Source organism: Nannobrachium achirus (genome assembly GCF_963921795.1).
Source record: "Nannobrachium achirus genome assembly, chromosome: 6".
Lineage (NCBI taxonomy): Eukaryota > Metazoa > Chordata > Actinopteri > Myctophiformes > Myctophidae > Nannobrachium > Nannobrachium achirus.
This window is the reverse complement of record NC_137815.1, coordinates 21407982-21425066: the sequence shown is the minus strand read 5'-3', so window position 1 is coordinate 21425066 and position 17085 is coordinate 21407982. Positions and strand designations below refer to the sequence as shown.

General features: G+C 41.8%; 1 protein-coding gene across 1 annotated transcript in view; it reads right to left on the bottom strand.

Moving 5' to 3' along the window:
- Positions 1–10854: 10854 nt before the first annotated feature.
- Positions 10855–17085, bottom strand: part of phf2 (PHD finger protein 2) — a gene marked incomplete at its 3' end in the record, with an annotated part of 68900 nt that continues 62669 nt past the window's right edge. Inside the window, exons 21-24 of the mRNA XM_080728402.1 lie at positions 16184–16279; positions 15395–15504; positions 13868–14315; positions 10855–10943 (exon numbers count right to left, since the gene is read on the bottom strand). Of these exons, the coding sequence (XP_080584528.1) occupies positions 10855–10943; positions 13868–14315; positions 15395–15504; positions 16184–16279 (743 nt within the window). The remainder of the gene's footprint in view (positions 10944–13867; positions 14316–15394; positions 15505–16183; positions 16280–17085) is intronic.

Sequence of the window (17085 nt, the reverse complement as noted above, 5' to 3'; positions counted from 1 at the left end):
GAAAAGGACCTTTTGACCGAAAACGGCTTCGGTCGAAGTATGGATAGGCCTTAACTCTGAGAGTGTACAAATGAGTTATGGAGGTCCTTGAAATTTTTACGTTTTGAGAACCACTGATATATACAATCAATCGCTTTGTTATCATTGACTTTACAGTGTACGTATAACATGTGGCATATTGGTGTTCTGGTGTGATAATGGACGTAAAGTCGTGGACTTGCGGTGAGTAGCAGCAGGCAGCACCGTGTCATGAATGAACGCTGCGAGGCTCAAGTATTCACATTAATAATAATGATATTTGGGTGGGCTCTCGCTTCAGTCGTGAGTCATGACAGTCACTCCCTTGACGGGCGGCCCCCGAAATTAAGGACGAAGTACTGTTTTCCAGTTCAAATGTTCAGGCCTGCCAAAGGTTAGAGCAACACACCACCTTAAGACACAGTAACCTCTTTGTTGGCCTTTACGTGTGGAGAGAGAGCGAGAGCGAGGTGTGTGCAGCTCACACTCTTCACGTCACCCGTCCACACGGTTTCCTCTTTGTCCCCAACAGTCGCTCCGCTTTGTTTGACAAGCGTTACATTCTGCACGCGTTCCTTCGACTTTCGACCTGGGTGTCCATTCACACACGCACGCATGCGCACACACACAGAAACACATGCACGCATGCACACGTGTCGCACACACATACACACACAACAAGACAAGACAAGACAAGACAAGACAAGACAAGACATGACATGACATGACATGACATGACAAGAACAGCAGATCCACAAGCTCATAACACGAAGCTAATGTCCCCCCACCACCGGAATACAGATGCTGGGGTTCGAGTTGATAATGAATTGACCAAAGCCAAAATCCTATTTTTAGAAGTGGGGAGCATCGCTTCCCTACACTCCCCCCTTCACTGCGCCCCTGGAAGGCATTCTTGAGGTGACACTGAAAAAGACTAGAGCGGGGTCCAGGGACCCCCAGGGGTGCAGGGACCCCCAGGGGTCCTTGGGGTGGTTCCAGGGGGTCCCCAGCCCAATAAGTTAATCGTGTCACAATCATTTCGACCACTTTAAACATATTTTATACAAGCTTTGGCTATTCAAAAATAGAAGATCTAAAAAAAAAATGTTTTGAATAATTTCCCCTTTTTTAACACAAATCTTCTCTTCTCAGATGGGGGTCCCCAGCCAAATACATGTCAATTAGGGGGTCCTTGACATAAAAATGTTTGCGAGCCACTGGGATAGTGCTTCACCATGCTGCTCATCATGGCTGCCAATCGCTAAACTGAGAGTGTGCGGGTGGGAACACTTCCTCACCAGAACGACAAGCTCCGAGCACTGAAAGGTTTTCATCACCAGCACAGCAGCACTAAACACACAGGAACCCAAGAGTGTGAGGTGTAATACTGTATTGTACACCTTGCTAACTCCATAGCAGCATTCTGCTGGCAGCCTGTCACTGAAGACAACCATGAAACAAGGAAGAATGGAACCGATAAAAGACAGTGCAGGACAGACCAGTGTTGATTCCGTCGACTAAAACTATGACGAAAATGTTTTGTCGACTGCGTTTTTTATCACTGAGAAAAACTAAATAAAAACGAAATAAAAAGTAAGCTGTGATGACTAAAACTAAGACTAAATATATTGACAATTTCGTCAAACAAAATAAAAACTAGACTAAAACATTAGGGAGGGACTAGTGGAGAAGAGAGTCGTTTTATGTTTGGTTGCTCTCAGGTGTTGTGTGCTGAAAATAGCAGATCTACAAGCTCACAACGCTGCGAAGCGGTGTGAGCTTGTAGATCTGCTATTTTCAGCACGCAACCAAGTGTAAAATCAGTCATTACGATGCCACCAAGGCCTGCCAAAATACATTTCAGTTGACTAAATCAACCGTAGATAGTCGCCTAAAAACGTATGATATTTAGTCGACTAAAATTAGACTAAAACTAAAACTTTTCAGGTGACCAAATTATGACTCAAACTAGATGACATTTTATTCAAAAGACTATGACTAAAACTAAATCAAAATGTGCTGTCAAAAACAACACTGGGACAGCCCAGCATGGTGTGAAGAAGAGACAGAAACAGACAGAGAAGACAGAGATTGTGTCACACAGTATAATGCTTGCATCATCGAACTGCCAGACAAAGATGAAGCTTAGATCTGACATTCCTCTGTGTAATTAACCACTTTAAACCCGGCCCTCCTGTTTTCCAGCATTTCCACAGGAACAGCAGATCTACAAACACTCACGACATGACACGCTTTAAAGAAGCGGTGCCATAGTTTTGTACTTTTTCTGTTTTGTGTGTGTCTATGGAGTTAACATTACTCTAATAGACCCCCAGGTGTGGTTATAATATTTCCCGCTCCTATTTTTCTTCCTAAAAGCTGAAAGCCTCTGAGTCAAATACACCGCTTTAATGACATCATAAAATCACCATCCAGCAACAGCTGTGGGTGTGGCTAACTTCAGCTGGGTCACCGTACTCACCTGAAAACCAAGTATACTTTGTGAACAGGTGCGTGTGGCCACATAAAAACATACCGTAATTGTTGGACTATAAGCCGCACCTGAATATAAGCCGCACCAGCTAAATTTAGAACAAAAAACAAATGTTTACATACCTTATATAAGCCGCACCTGACTATAAGCCGCAGGTGTCCTTCCTGCTTCCCGCTAGAGCGCCGTTAGCTGTAAAAATCTATAGGTCTAACTAACTAACTTGCCATTAGCTGTAAAAATCTCTATATAAGCCGCACCTTTGTATAAGCCGCAGGGTTCAAAACATGGGAAAAAAGACGCGGCTTATAGTCCGGCAATTACGGTATTTTTAACACTTTCTGTACACTTTTTTTTGAAAAAAGATCTTCCTCCAAGTAATCATAATACCTGGTGATGATTGTGTTTTAGAGAGGGGGGGTCACAATGTATGCAGCGTCTTTAATAGATCGGCTATTTCCGCCATGTTGGTCGTCAGTCACAGTCACACAGTATATAAATACGGGGGTTTAAGTGGTGGAGAGACGTCTCTCTCACATGGCAGCGCTATAGCTGTGTGCGACGGTAATGTTTGCATCACGGCGCGGCCACACAGAGACACATCTTGAACCTGACATTCCTGCGTAATTAAGACATCTTTCACATGGCACGTTTCACTCCACCACAGGGGAATCCCATGTGAGACCAGTGTGTGCAGGGGTGGTGGGGGGGTTCAAAGGCATTGGGGGGGGGATGGGGGGGGGGGGGTCTGGGACTCACATCTGTGATCACTAACCCCCCCGGTGCACAATGACCGTGAATGCAGTTAGGCCCTAACACTCCGCAGGCATTGTTGTTAATACACTGACGGTTAAATTGTGATCCCACTTGCCCTTTTTCCCGGGGACCAACCGCACCACGGTGCCTCGCGAGGCTCTGACACACCGATGAGAAATGTGCTTCCAAAACACATTATGGCAAAGAGAGGAGAAAAATAGAACGACACTCCAACGCTGATGGCTTATTTGGAAGAATCATAATAGTAATGGGCTGATCATATTATCATGCAGGCCTGGTCGTTTCTGCAATAAATTGGCCCCAAATTAAGCCTGTCAAATAATCATAAATGATTGTGGAAAAGGATACAGGCAAGGCATATTTTCACAGGAATATGTTTTTACACAGAATGAGATATATCTTTTGTCCATGCCTTACCCCTTATCCCTAAACTTCTTTGCCTTTTCTTTACTATTTGGAAGGAAAGAAATGAAATACTTCAAATAGCCGTTCTAAATCGACACGTTGTGAACTTGTAGATTTATGTAGATTTTTTTTTTCTTCAAAATAGTAAAAAATGGCAAACAAGTTTAGGGATATGGGGTAAGGCAATGGGGCTCAATATGTGTGTGTGTGTGTGTGTGTGTGTGTGTGTTGTGACAGTAACAGCGCGTTGTAGCACTTATCTGAACACAGATTGGTGTGTGTGTGTGTGCGCGCGCGGGCATGAGTGTCACGCTGCACACAGATAATTTCATAAATGTCCTTTCATGTTGTGTGCGTCTGGGAGGACAAATGATGTGATTGTTTCATTTAGTGGTGTTGGGAACACTTCAAGTCTGGTGTTAACAATTAGCCAACAATAACAAGTCACTTTGATGCTGAGCAGGGTGGAAGCAGGGTCACAACCTGCACGCACGCACGCACACACACACACACACACACACACACACACACACACACACACACACACACACACACACACACACACACACACACACACACACACACACACACACACACACACACACACACACACACACACACACACACACACACACACACACACACACACACACACACACACACACACACACAATTGTTTTATACTTGTGAACAACAATTTTAGGACAGCATTGAAAATAGCTGGAGAGAGCCACAAATCCAAAAGCTCAGTTTGGGCAATTCTTTTGTGTGACACGAGTAAGTCTAACATAGATAAAACTCTAACCCTAACCCCTAAACCTGACCTCTAAACGTTTAACCCTGTCCTGGGGATTTTTTATAATTGCTAATGTTACTCTAAAAACACATAGGCTGTGAAACAACTTTTTTTTTTCTTTGCACCATGCAGGAAAAGTGCCCTGTCTATGCACTTGTGTAGACATTAGACCCGTGCAAGTATAGTCATTACTAGTGAAAAAAATTAACGCATTTTAATCGCACTTAGTTTTTGCACCACAGAATCTTCAGTTTCGGGCATACTGATCATAGGGTTGCACGAATCAAGAAGAGACAACAAACGCAAATGGAAAAGTAGCCGATCAGAGCACTTTGCTTGGCCAGTGGATGCGAAATTTAGATTTAAAAAACTCACTTGTTTATTCACTCGTATAACATAATGTGTTTTACTTGAAAAAAAATACTTCTCGGGTAAAATATTAATATGCGATTACAATGCGATTAATTAATTACATCCCAGGCCTAATATATATATATATATATATATATATATATATATATATATATATATATATATATATATATATATACACACACACACACACGTATTCAATAATACAAAGAAAGAAAGAATTTGTCTTGCTAAATAAAAAATATTCACAAGCATAACTTTCTTACAAACAATAAGATCCTGATGTATGACTGTCTTAACAATGTGACATGATCTAATCCATGGGTGGATTCATGCATCCACTGCTGCAATAATAACCAATCACTGATCACCAAACTAACACCCAGACTGTTCTCTCTCTCGCTCTCTCTCACAGTACACTCACACTCACACACACACACACACACACACACACACACACACACACACACACACACACACACACACACACACACACACACACACACACACACACACACACACAGAGTTGATATTGGACCACAAACGTGTAATCATCTGAAAACACAGAAAATAAACTCACTGTTTTCCAGAATGAATGTCAACATTTATTACTTAGGCTGAATACGTGTGAAATGTACTTGATATGGAAAAAAAATGTTTTATTCAAGACAAGATAATAGAGCTACTTCTAATACCTAATGTCCTCTGTAATTGCCCTAACTAAGAGGGCATTTATCTGCATATACAGTATACTGAAATACAGAATAATGAATTGCTGGCTTGATTATTATAAAATAAGTATGTGTAACAGATTATTAAAAAAAACAGAACAATTTGCCCATAAAATATAACCTTTCTCCATTTCACTTGGAAAGTCTATTTTTAACGCCATCTAGTGGTACTGATTTGCAATTGCTTGAACAAAGTCTGGCATACTTTGTATGAGATCAAATCTGGATTGTAACTCTGAAACTCTGAATGAATGAATTGAACCTAAAAAACAACCAAAACATTTAAATACATCTGATCATTTAGCTCTGTCAAAGAAGAAGACTCCGGTCTTCAGTGAACCAAGTGTGTTGAGCCTAATTTATAATACACTCGTGAGTTCATAATCATGTCTTGTTTGAAAGCGAGAACCGACTGACAAGCTAACAATGCGTCCACGCGTTGTTAGCCTGTAGATCGGTTATTTCCAACTTCCAAGCGACACGTTGAGTTACGGAATATAATTTAGGTTTGGATGTGAAATGTAAAATGAGCAGCGATAGGAACGCCGCAGCAGCGGCCATCGATGAAAAGAATGGTTGTATGTTAACATGGCTGTAATGGTGTTGACCTTGGCTGGGGTCTACTTAACGGCTTGGCTGAAGCTTCGGCTGTTCCTCGGAGGTCCTGGGGGGGCCCCAAAAGACTTCAACCGCTCGGGGGGGCCCCCCAGCCTCAACCCCCTTTTTGAGGAGGAGAAAATAAATCGTTTTTTTGGATTCCCTTCGGACAACGCCATTCATTGAGCTCTGACGGTCTCTCCGAAAGCATGACAGGACTGGTGTGAATCAGGAAAAAACAAAATGTTTTAGTGATGACTACAGTCTGGCGTAGTTGTACAGAAATGTTCACATAAGCAGTGACGGGTAGAGGAATACATTACAAAATAAGTTTTGCACATTAACTGTATTGCAAAAGTAAACAAGGCTGACAATCATTATCATCATTGAACAACAATAATCTTTGTTTCATCCCAGTTTTATCTCCACTTCTCCGTTGTAAAAAAGAAAACAAAGAAAAACTAAATTAAAAGTGAGTCATCATTGCCTTGAACAGAACCGTTTAAATACAGAAAAATATATATATTTGGGTCCAAAAAAAGAAAAAGAAAAAAAGGATTGTAAATACCTATGAGTTCTGTAGAGTGTACAGAAAAGGAAGACAGCTACAACAGCTCTCCTTCACTGTCCTGGCACAGTGAAAAAAATGCATTTTAATAAGGTTGGAGATACAAAAATAAACCACCACAACGAATCACACGTATTTGTACAAAAAGAAAAGAAAAGAAAAAAAAAAAAAAAAAAAAAGAACCTGAAAATGTCCTCCTGTTGACAGGTTTGATCTTAAACGTTTGAAGAAGTGGACTCATGACGATACATTATGTGACTCAGAACACTTGCTATTTTTTTAGTATAGCACATTAAAACCGTGTTAAAAAAATGTACATGTACTTTTCTGAAAAAATAAAATGTCATTGATGGAACCTTTGACATAGCTGCTTAATAGTAAATATTAACAATAATAATAATAACAATAATAATAATATGTAACATCTTAAATGTTGAACATGATTAACATTGACGAGGGTGTTGACGAGATGGGATATAAAAAAAATGGTATACTAACACAAACGGACGTCCTAGTGTGTGAAAACGTAGTGAGGCCCAAGTTACACCCTCTCCCCACGACAAAAAACGAAACGAGTGGAGTTCGCTAATAAGGGTCATTTTCACAAGTCGATGAAATATTCAAAAAAAAAAAAGAAAAAGAAAAAAAAAACTCTTAAGAATTGTACAAGTATAAAAAAGCTACAAACATTAATAAATTACATCACTGACACTGAAACACTTCACAAGGTGCTAGTAAAATAACTCTGAACCCACTTTTTTAGGATAAGTAGAGCTCATAACAAGAGGCTGGTCATAGAAACTTTGTTAACTCATTTATTACGCGTTATTTTATGCTTTAACTATAACAAAATAGCAGATATACAAGCTCACAGCACGGCGCAGAGTGCCGCGCTGCAAGCTGGTAGATCTGCCATTTTTGAAAAATCGTGAAAATGTGTGCACATCTTTGAATATTTTGACCCGATAAAATCCTTCTAAGGTTTTTTTTTTTTAAAACCCTATCTTTCTATGTCAGTTGTGCTCAGACTTTTTCACATCAAGGACCCCGCAAATGATATGTATTTGTGCCACGGCCCCCATCTCAAAATATTTAGTTCCAGGGACCCCCTCAGAAGCAAAGATTTTAGTTACAAATGTTCACTTTAAAAATACACATATTCAAAGATTTGCACACATTTTCATGACTTTTCAAAAATAGCAGATCTACAAGCTCGCAGCGCGGCACTCGTTGCCGCGGTGTGAGCTTGTATATATGCTATTTTTCAATAGCTAAAGTATCAAATAATTCTAGGCCTAAATGGGTTAAGGTTACTTTTTTTTTGTTTTGTTTTCATGTTTTTTTTTTTTCTTTTGTCGTCTACCCCCCCCTCCCCCCCTCCCAAAAAGCTTCGTCTCTTGTTCAAACAGAAACACAATACAGTTTAGCTTTGTGTATGTAAGGCCATATGACGATAAATGTACTATTTCTTCCGTTGGTTTCCAGGCAACACCTCACGGTCTAGAAAACCCAAACAAAAACAAAGAGAGAACGAAAAAAACAAACGGGAAAATAAAAATGCTCTTGCTATCTTAAAAAAAAAAGTTTAAAAATTCAAAAGTCAAGACTTTATATATATATGTATATTTGCTCATAATTAGCAAAAATTGGTACAAATGTAGAATTAGGTCTTAAGGGGAAAAAAAGGATAGAAAAAGTATTTAGTTGAAAGGCTATGTACAAGCTACATTCTACATCCTGTATGTGACGATGATGATGATGATGATGATGCTGGTGGTGTTGCCTGGGAAAGCAAGGGAAGCTAGAAAGTATCCCCATGTAACCATAGTAACCGACATGGATGAGGCTTATCATTATGATAATTAGGATGACCATTAGGATGATAACGATCACTATCATCACTAATATGATTCCCTCTCCTCTCCCCCGTTGAGTGGTGGAGACTCATCAATACCACACAGTCAAATCTGGAGTGTTACAGTTTCATCTGAGAGCTGGGGACCTTTAATGGCCCACAATAGGGCTGTAACTATTGATTATTTATCCCATCAAGCAATTAATGGTGAGGCGTATTTTTTGATAATTACGTTTATTTTTTTATGAATCAACGCAAAATATGTTCAATTGATTTTCTATAATTGACTAAGCCGATTAGCCTGATTATCCACTTAAGCCCTATTTAATAATTTTTTCGTACAATGGTGTTGCGCACAAATACAGAAAACAGCCTATCTACAAGCTCAGAGAACCATTGCACCCCTAGTCCACAATTCAGACTTGACTGTGTCCCCTTCATGTCAGCCAGAGAGGCGCATCTAAAAATCCACCGGGTCAACGGCTGCGTGAGACCCAATTAAAATGACACGACTGCAAATGTTCTCACCAAATTTCATCTCAGCAAACCTTCCGTAAGATAACGCTTGGTTGAAAAGACGAGAGATCGCTTTGTTCGGCGACGGCGTAGGTTTACACAACTAAAAGGGACTGCGATGAAAACGTTTAATCCTCGACAGAAAAAGAAGAAAGGGGATCGAACGGCGTGAATCGTTGTTAGGTCTGACAGTACTCGGGGAAGGGTCTGTCCTTTGTGCTTTGCTGTTGTTTTCATAAGTGCCGTTTTGGAGTGCTGTCCTTAACATAAATAAATATTATCGCTGATAGTGCTTTGCAAACAAAAGTGTGACGAAAGAAAAAAAAAAGAAGAAAACACAAGGTTGAATATACTTTTTTTGTACGCCGAATACCAAACATAGCACGATCTACGAGCTGACAACGGCCCACATTGTGACGCGTTGTGAGCTTGTACATTTGCAGTTTTTTTTTCCTATTTGGGAGACATTTTTGAAAAATGTCCTATACATTTCCTATAGTGACAACCACAAAGATAGAGACGCCAGGTCGTAAGCTGTGGGTCTGTGATAAAGAGACCAGTGTATCAGAAAGGAGGGCCAAGTCCTGGTTATCTATCTATCCATCCTTCTAAAGCTCAACATTTATACGGTAATTTATACTAATCGCTTTGCCGACAAGACATCGATCTTCAATCTAACCTAGGGGTGGGCAATATGGCGATAATTATCGAGACGATACAATGTCTCCACGATATGCCTTTTCAGAGGTATCGTATATATCGTGATACAATAGAGGGAGCCTTGTAAAACATCCTGTTTAATCGTTAATACAGAAATTCATCGAAGAATTCAATTTAAACCTGTATTTTGGTCTAAATCAGTGGTTCTCAAACTTTAAAATGTCTCCACTTAACACGTAAGGGTCCATTTGGTTTCATTTGTATACTGTCAGAGTTACATACTCTTTAATTTAGACCTCCCAAAAGGAACCCAGAGAGTCTAGTTTTTGTCAAGTAACTTGCAAAATAACCATTAAAAAAAGAATCGTGATAAAATTGTGTATCGTGATACAGCTTGGGAAAATATCGTGATATTGTATTTTTCCATATCGCCCACCCCTAATCTAACCTAACACTCGAAGATTCAGTTCCTGCTGGCGAGCTGCGCGGCGGGAGTATACATTATTTCTTCATAAAATCAACAGGCGGTTGAAGTGGCAATGATAAGCTGCATCCATATATAGTAGGAGTTAACCTGTAAGCACCCCTAAACCCCCCAGACCCACCCCCACCCCCACCCCCGAGCGCACATGCAACTGAATACATGCAAGGGATACTTTCACAAAGTCTTGGAATGACTGCAATGTATTTCTAACTTCCTGTGTTTTTTAGTTTTTTTCCGTATTTTCTCTCTTTCTTTTTTTTCTTTTTTTTTTTGCAACCCCTGATAAACGGACAGCTGTAGTAAAATGAGACGTGTTTCTCTTAAAAAATATTTATAGTAGGTTCTGTACACTTTTAATATCTGAAAGTTATAAAGTATAAGTAAGAGGCAAAAACCTATTTGAAGTGATGTTCTTCTTAGAAATTCGGGGGAGGAAAGAAGAAATGCGTGGTTTTCTGCGTCTTCCTCGCTCTCTCTCGCCTTCCGCTCCCCCCTCTGTCTGCGTTCTCAGTTTGTCTCGTGTTTGTTTGTCAGTCGGTGGCTTCTTGAAAGAAGCGTCTTTACGACAGTCTTTCTACTGCATGCTACAGAAGGAGCTTTCCGTTTCGATGGATCTTTAGAATCTTTCCAAGTCTCTGTTTGGCTGTTGCCATTCCTTTCTTTAGCCGCTTTGCTGTGAACAACCAAGGGAGAGAGAAAGAAAAAAACACACACACACACACACACGCATAAGGACTTCCATCTGGTTGGTCTTTGCTGCCATAACATAATAAAACGTCTTGAAATAATGGCAGATTCTTTGCCATTGACATTGCAGGCATAATAGTTGTAAACAAAACATTTTTTGGGTCGGTTGTGTGAAGAATGTTGCTTTAGTTTGCTTAAATAAGTAACAGGGAGAGCTTTTGGCTGACAGTCAGCTCAACAATATTAGAATTGTGTGTGTGTGCGTGCGTGCGTGAGTGAGCGCACACGCTATGATATAAATAATACAGGTTGATGTCAGATTTGCCGGTAAATTTGTGCCACGCTGTGATATAGGGATGGGACGATTAGCGATATTATCGTTTATCTCGATAAAAAACACTTAAGATAATCGTATCGTGTAGATTTAATATATCGTGATATCGTCCTCCGTCATGCACTGGGATCAATTCATCATCTATTTGCCGAGCTGCATATCCGGTACCACTTAAACCCTCTATCCACCTGTTTCCTCGGGAATTTACTGGAGAATGTTTTGCACCACACTGCACCACACTTCCGGTTAACAGCAGACATACAAGCTCACGTCGCGTCGCAGATGCAGCCGTTGTGAGCTTGTAGATCACACTCGGCTGCGGCGCCGGAAGCTCCGTCCAATTTCTGCGCAATGCACGATGGGATGTTGGAAACTTGTGGATATTGGTAAAAGGAACTTGTAATATACGTACTTGATACAGTCTTTTTTTCACTCTCTATCAAAGATGTCTTTGGCAAAAAATAGCAGATCTACAAGCTCGCGACGCGTTGTGAGCTATTATTTTGTCGCGATTTATTTTGTCACAATAATCGTGATATAACATTTTCATATCGTCCCATCCCTACTTTAATATAAGAACTATATTAACTCATTGGTTGTTTACAGCCGAGGAAACCGCAGATTTTTCTATGTCTTTCACTGCTGGCTTCTCCTACCTGTTAACGCGGGCGCTAATCCAGTTCCCATCGTGCACAATCGGACACTGCTATGCATCGTGTGTTCGCGTATTCCATCAGCTTCTCAAATCCTTTTACATTTTGAAAATTGATCAATCTGTTCTCCATCTGTAAGCCGTGGTGTTTACAGAGAAAGCTAACGGGCCGGAATAGAGGACGGACCATCCTCTTCCGGTTTGCGGCCTCAATGTTAATCGGTCCGCTCCATAATGTGTCCGTGTAGAAACCAATCCCGGAGCATTAGTTCCGGCCTATTTTAGTTCAGCTTCGATACATTTCTTTTAAAATTAAAGCTTATTAAATCTTCGGGTTCCTTGGGCATGGCAGAGAAGCCCTACAAAGGTGTATTTTTTTGGCAGCAGTTGTGTTAAGTGAGATCTGCTCTTGAAATCCCTACTGGCACAAAGAGCTGTGGAGTAATATCCTCCACAATAGTAATATCCAAGGACAATACTGTAATGACACTGATTCTATGTTGTTTGCACTGATACTGCGTTCCACTGTTAGTAGCATACGTATATCCTTCCACTGTATTGCAATTGTTTCCTTCACCTTTTCATTCTCTGTATCTAACTTTTCCTCTGCTCTAGACTGGAATTCCTGAAATCAAGGTCTATCTGACTCAGCCATTCTCAACCTGTGGGGCGGGGGCCCATTGGTGGGCCACGAGGATATTGCAAGTGGGTCCCCAAATAATTGGAAAAACTGATTTTATGACAATATAACCTTTCGTTTTCAATGTGATATCAAGATATAGGAGCTTAAAATATACTACAGCAGGTTAGTTCCAATGATCCAAGTCGGAAAACAATCCGGTCTTGTCAGCCTTGTTTTCTGACCGCTTAACTCGCCTGCCGAGAAAGGTTGGGAGCGGCTGATCCATCTACTTATAACACGACACGGCTTCAGTGACGCTAACGCCGCTAACCACACCGCCCCTGCCTAGGCCTGATACAATTATTACATAACTGTCTCATCGCAATTATTTTTGCATAATCGTCATATTCGTTTTCATATTTCTGCTTTCTGCTTATTTGTCATATCTGCCCGGTGCCATTTTTGATTATGAAGCTTAAAAGGCAAAAAAAAAGAAGGAAAAAAATGTATTGACATGGTCCAATGTTGAATTGCCAAACACAATTAAACCGTTACTCGCAATTATTCGAGTGACAATTTGAGTGAACTATAATTTGGAATCGTGACAAGGCTCAAATTCGTTCTCCTGCTATACCACTAACATGTGGAACGCCCTACCGCAAGCCTTAAAGAAGTGTAAATCCCTAACTTCCTTCAAAATCTGTCTGAAAAGTCACCTACAGGCGTCTGCTACTCGAAACTTGTAATAGACCATAGCCCATACCTACCTCCCCTTTTCCACTGTAAATATCTTCTATTTCCTTTTATTTTATTTGTATTTTATTTTTTCTTCTTTATCACTGCTTTTTTTTCTCCTTTTGCTATTGATGATATCCTCTGCATAGCACTGTGTTCTATCCGTCTGTTTTTCAATGTTATATGATATCGTTGTCAGGTCGAAACCTTGTATCTCCAAGTTTCACATGTGTACGTTATTTCGCAAAAAAAAAAGCCCCGCTTCATCATACAAGGCTGTCGCACAAAAGTAGTGAAAACAGCCGATCTACAAGCACACAACGCCTCGCACCGCGAGGCGTTGTGTGCTCGTTCAAATCATTTTTAAAATTATAAATGCAAAACAAACGGTTTTGGACATACAAGGTTTTCACCCGACAACGACGATGAGATACATAAAGGGATCCTGTGTAAATAAGCCGAAAAGCATACTAGGATCTCCTTTTAGTTGAACTACTGTCAGGAAACTCTACTTTTTCCTATGCAACCTTCCAATAAATTCTGCAGTCAATCAAACCCCTGCCTCACCTTTAGCGTCGGCGGCCCCACCGCCGCCCGTGCCGCCGCGTTCCGCTTTGGCCGCTGCGGCGGCGTTGTTGTTGTTGCTGCTGCCGCCGCCGCTGCTGTTGTTGTTGTTGGTGCTGCTAGTGGTGGTGTTGGTGCTGTTGTTGGTGTTCTGGGAGGAGGTGGACGGTCGTCTGTTGGACAGGAAGACGCCGGGCGCCATGGGCTGCGGCGGGCCCCCCGGGGCCTTGCCCGTGGTGCCAGAGGGGTGGTGGTGGTACTCCTGGTCCGACTCATGGCTGCCGTCCTGCTGGTCGGCGGGGGAGTGGTGCTGCTCCGGCGAGCTGCCGCCGCTGTCCTCCTCCTGGACGAACCGGCCCGGCCGCCGCGGCGGCGGCGCGTCCTCCTCCTTCGCCACCACCGGAACCTTCTTTTTGGTGCTCTTCTTCTTCTTCTTGCTTTTCTGCTGCTCCTCCTATTTCAAAAAAAAGATATACATATCGTCGTTGTCGGGCGGGAACCTCGTATCTCCAAGTTTCAAATGTGTACGTTCTTTCGCAAAGCAAAGCCCTGCTTCATCATACAAGGCCGTCGACACAAAAGTAGTGAAAACAGCAGATCTACAAGCACACAACGCCTCGCGGCGCGAAACAAACGGTTTTGGACAGTGATTCACCCGACAGGTTTCCACCTGACAACGACCATATTATGCGGGGGAAAAAATCACACCCAGGGTGAAGTGAGCGGTGCCTTTGATGAGTTCATTTCATGGCAGTTTACTGTGAAACCCGGCAGATCCTGTCCGTCAGTGAGTCAGTGGGTCAGTGGGTAACGCCTCAATGTCTTTAGCTGACCTGTTGTGACATCACATTGTTGACTCAATGACCATGAGAGTCTGTTCTGGCAATCATATATGGAGATCCCTGATGTCAATGACCATATATGGACGCTCCATATATGGCCAAAACAGAATTCATTTGCAAATCAAGACTGCTGACTATCATCACATGGATCTCCATTTATGAAGATCACAACACTGACCTCATCAAACCCTGGATATCCATACATGGAGACGACTGGATCATCACCTAGATCTCCATATATGGAGCTGGTCAATACCTCTACATCTGACCTCACATAGCTGACCTGTTCTGACATCACAGTGATGACTCGGCCAGCTCAGCAGAAAGGGTATAAGCAGCCATGTGCACACGCCCCATGTGTCGCTTCTAGCCCTTAGGGCATCTTACTGGTAAGTAGCCTACTTATACTGTAGTGAGGATGGAAGAGAGGAGGTGTGTGTGTGTGTGTGTGTGTGTGTGTGTGTGTGTGTGTGTGTGTGTGTGTGTGTGTGTGTGTGTTCATGCGTGTGTCCGTGTGTTTGTCCTTGTGTATGCATGTATGTCACTCTCTACATTTTTACACCAGAGGGAGCTGAAAAAAAACCTGCAACCAGAAATATCAGATCTCCACACTCCCGATGCTGTACACACATTTAGCGTACATATCAAGCAGCAGCTCCAGGATGTTTCCAGTCAGTTCAGTGGTTACCTGATGGGAGAGTTTGGCGGCGGCGGCCGCCAGTCCGGTCTCTATGGACGCCACTCTGGCTCCTTCCCGGGCCGGCCTCTCCTGGCGCGGAACCGACGGGCCCACACGCGCTGTCAACACAGAGCAACCCAGATGTTACAACCTCTGGAACAGTGTTTCTCAAACTTTACAATTTCAAGGTCTTCCCCTTGACTCTGATAGTGTACAAATGGAACCAAAATAGGGCTGTCACGATTATGACATTTTACATGACGATTATTTGTCACTCAAATAAATGCGATTAACGATTTAATTGTGTTTTTGTCGTTGACAATTGCATTTCTGATTGGCTTTTAGGCTTTGAAGTTGCACATGGTAGATATGACACATAACCTAAATATATAAAGAAATGACTGACATATTTGACAACTTTACACTTAGAAAAGAACATTGATAGTAAAAATAGCCGATCTACAAGCTCACAACGCGTTGCATGTGAGCTTGTAGATCTGCTATTTCCACTATTTTTGATTTTTTTTTTTTAATATAGGAACATTTTTCAACATGGAAACGACTATGACGATTATGAAAAATAATCACGATTATGTCAAATAGTCACGATTAGACGATTATGTAATAATTGTGACAGCCCTAAACCAAATCTATTTGTACACTATCAGAGTTACAGACTTGTAAGGGTCAATTTAGACCCCCACAAAGGAACCCACAGAGTCCCTGGCACTTTGAGAACAACTGCTCTGGGAAAGCCTTTCAGTAAGGAACCCGATTATATTGGCTGTTTTTATTGACCTGTGGGGCTGTACGGAGTGTCGTCTGAGCTTTTCCTCTTTTTGGATCTGGACTTGAAGACGGGGTTGTCCTCTTCAGACTCCAGCGAAGGGTAAACTAAAGGAAAGAAGAGAAACAAAAGAAGGCAAAGAATTTGAGTCAAAATCTACGTGATGACGGGGAACAACATGGTCCAAATGGACTCTTACGGGTCAGTAAGTCTGAGAGGGTAGAAATGTAACCCATTTTGTACTCTCTCAGTAAAAAAAATAAAACCTGATGTTACAGTGTGAAAGGGGGTCCCAGGGATACGAAAAACATAATGGTATTAAATTGGAGTCCGTGGCTCAATTAATTCAAAGCGACACGTTAATACATATCTGTCACTGCGTCACTGTTGATCGACGTGCTCGATAATATCAGCATGCGAAAAATATGAAGGGAAATATTGTCGCTGCTGGCAGAAACCAACTCCAAATTTTAACGTTTTGTAGGGTTTTTTTCCGGAAATGAACGCCCTAGTATTTGATCATACCACAGCGTCACACAAAAGCAGAAAAATCATTACAAGCAGGAATTGTGTGAAGAGGAGAGAGGAGAAACACTTTGTTTTGTAGCGCCGTAACTAGTTGACTGTTCATGTCGCTGGCTTCCATTGAAAATGAATGGTAGCCTGGTGTGAACGCAGCATAATGCACATCAAACTGGGGGTCCTCGAAATGGAAAATGGTTGAGAGTCACTGTGTTAACACATGGAGTGGCTAACACGTTCCCAGACGTTTTAACGATTCCCCCCTGGTGAAGTGCCGCGGCACCGTTAACACGTCCAGGAATGGGTTAACTGGTTACCATGTTAACCAACAGCCAGCGCGCTACCGCAGGCGGGAGTGAGGGAAAAGACTCAGTTTCCCATGATGCCTTGC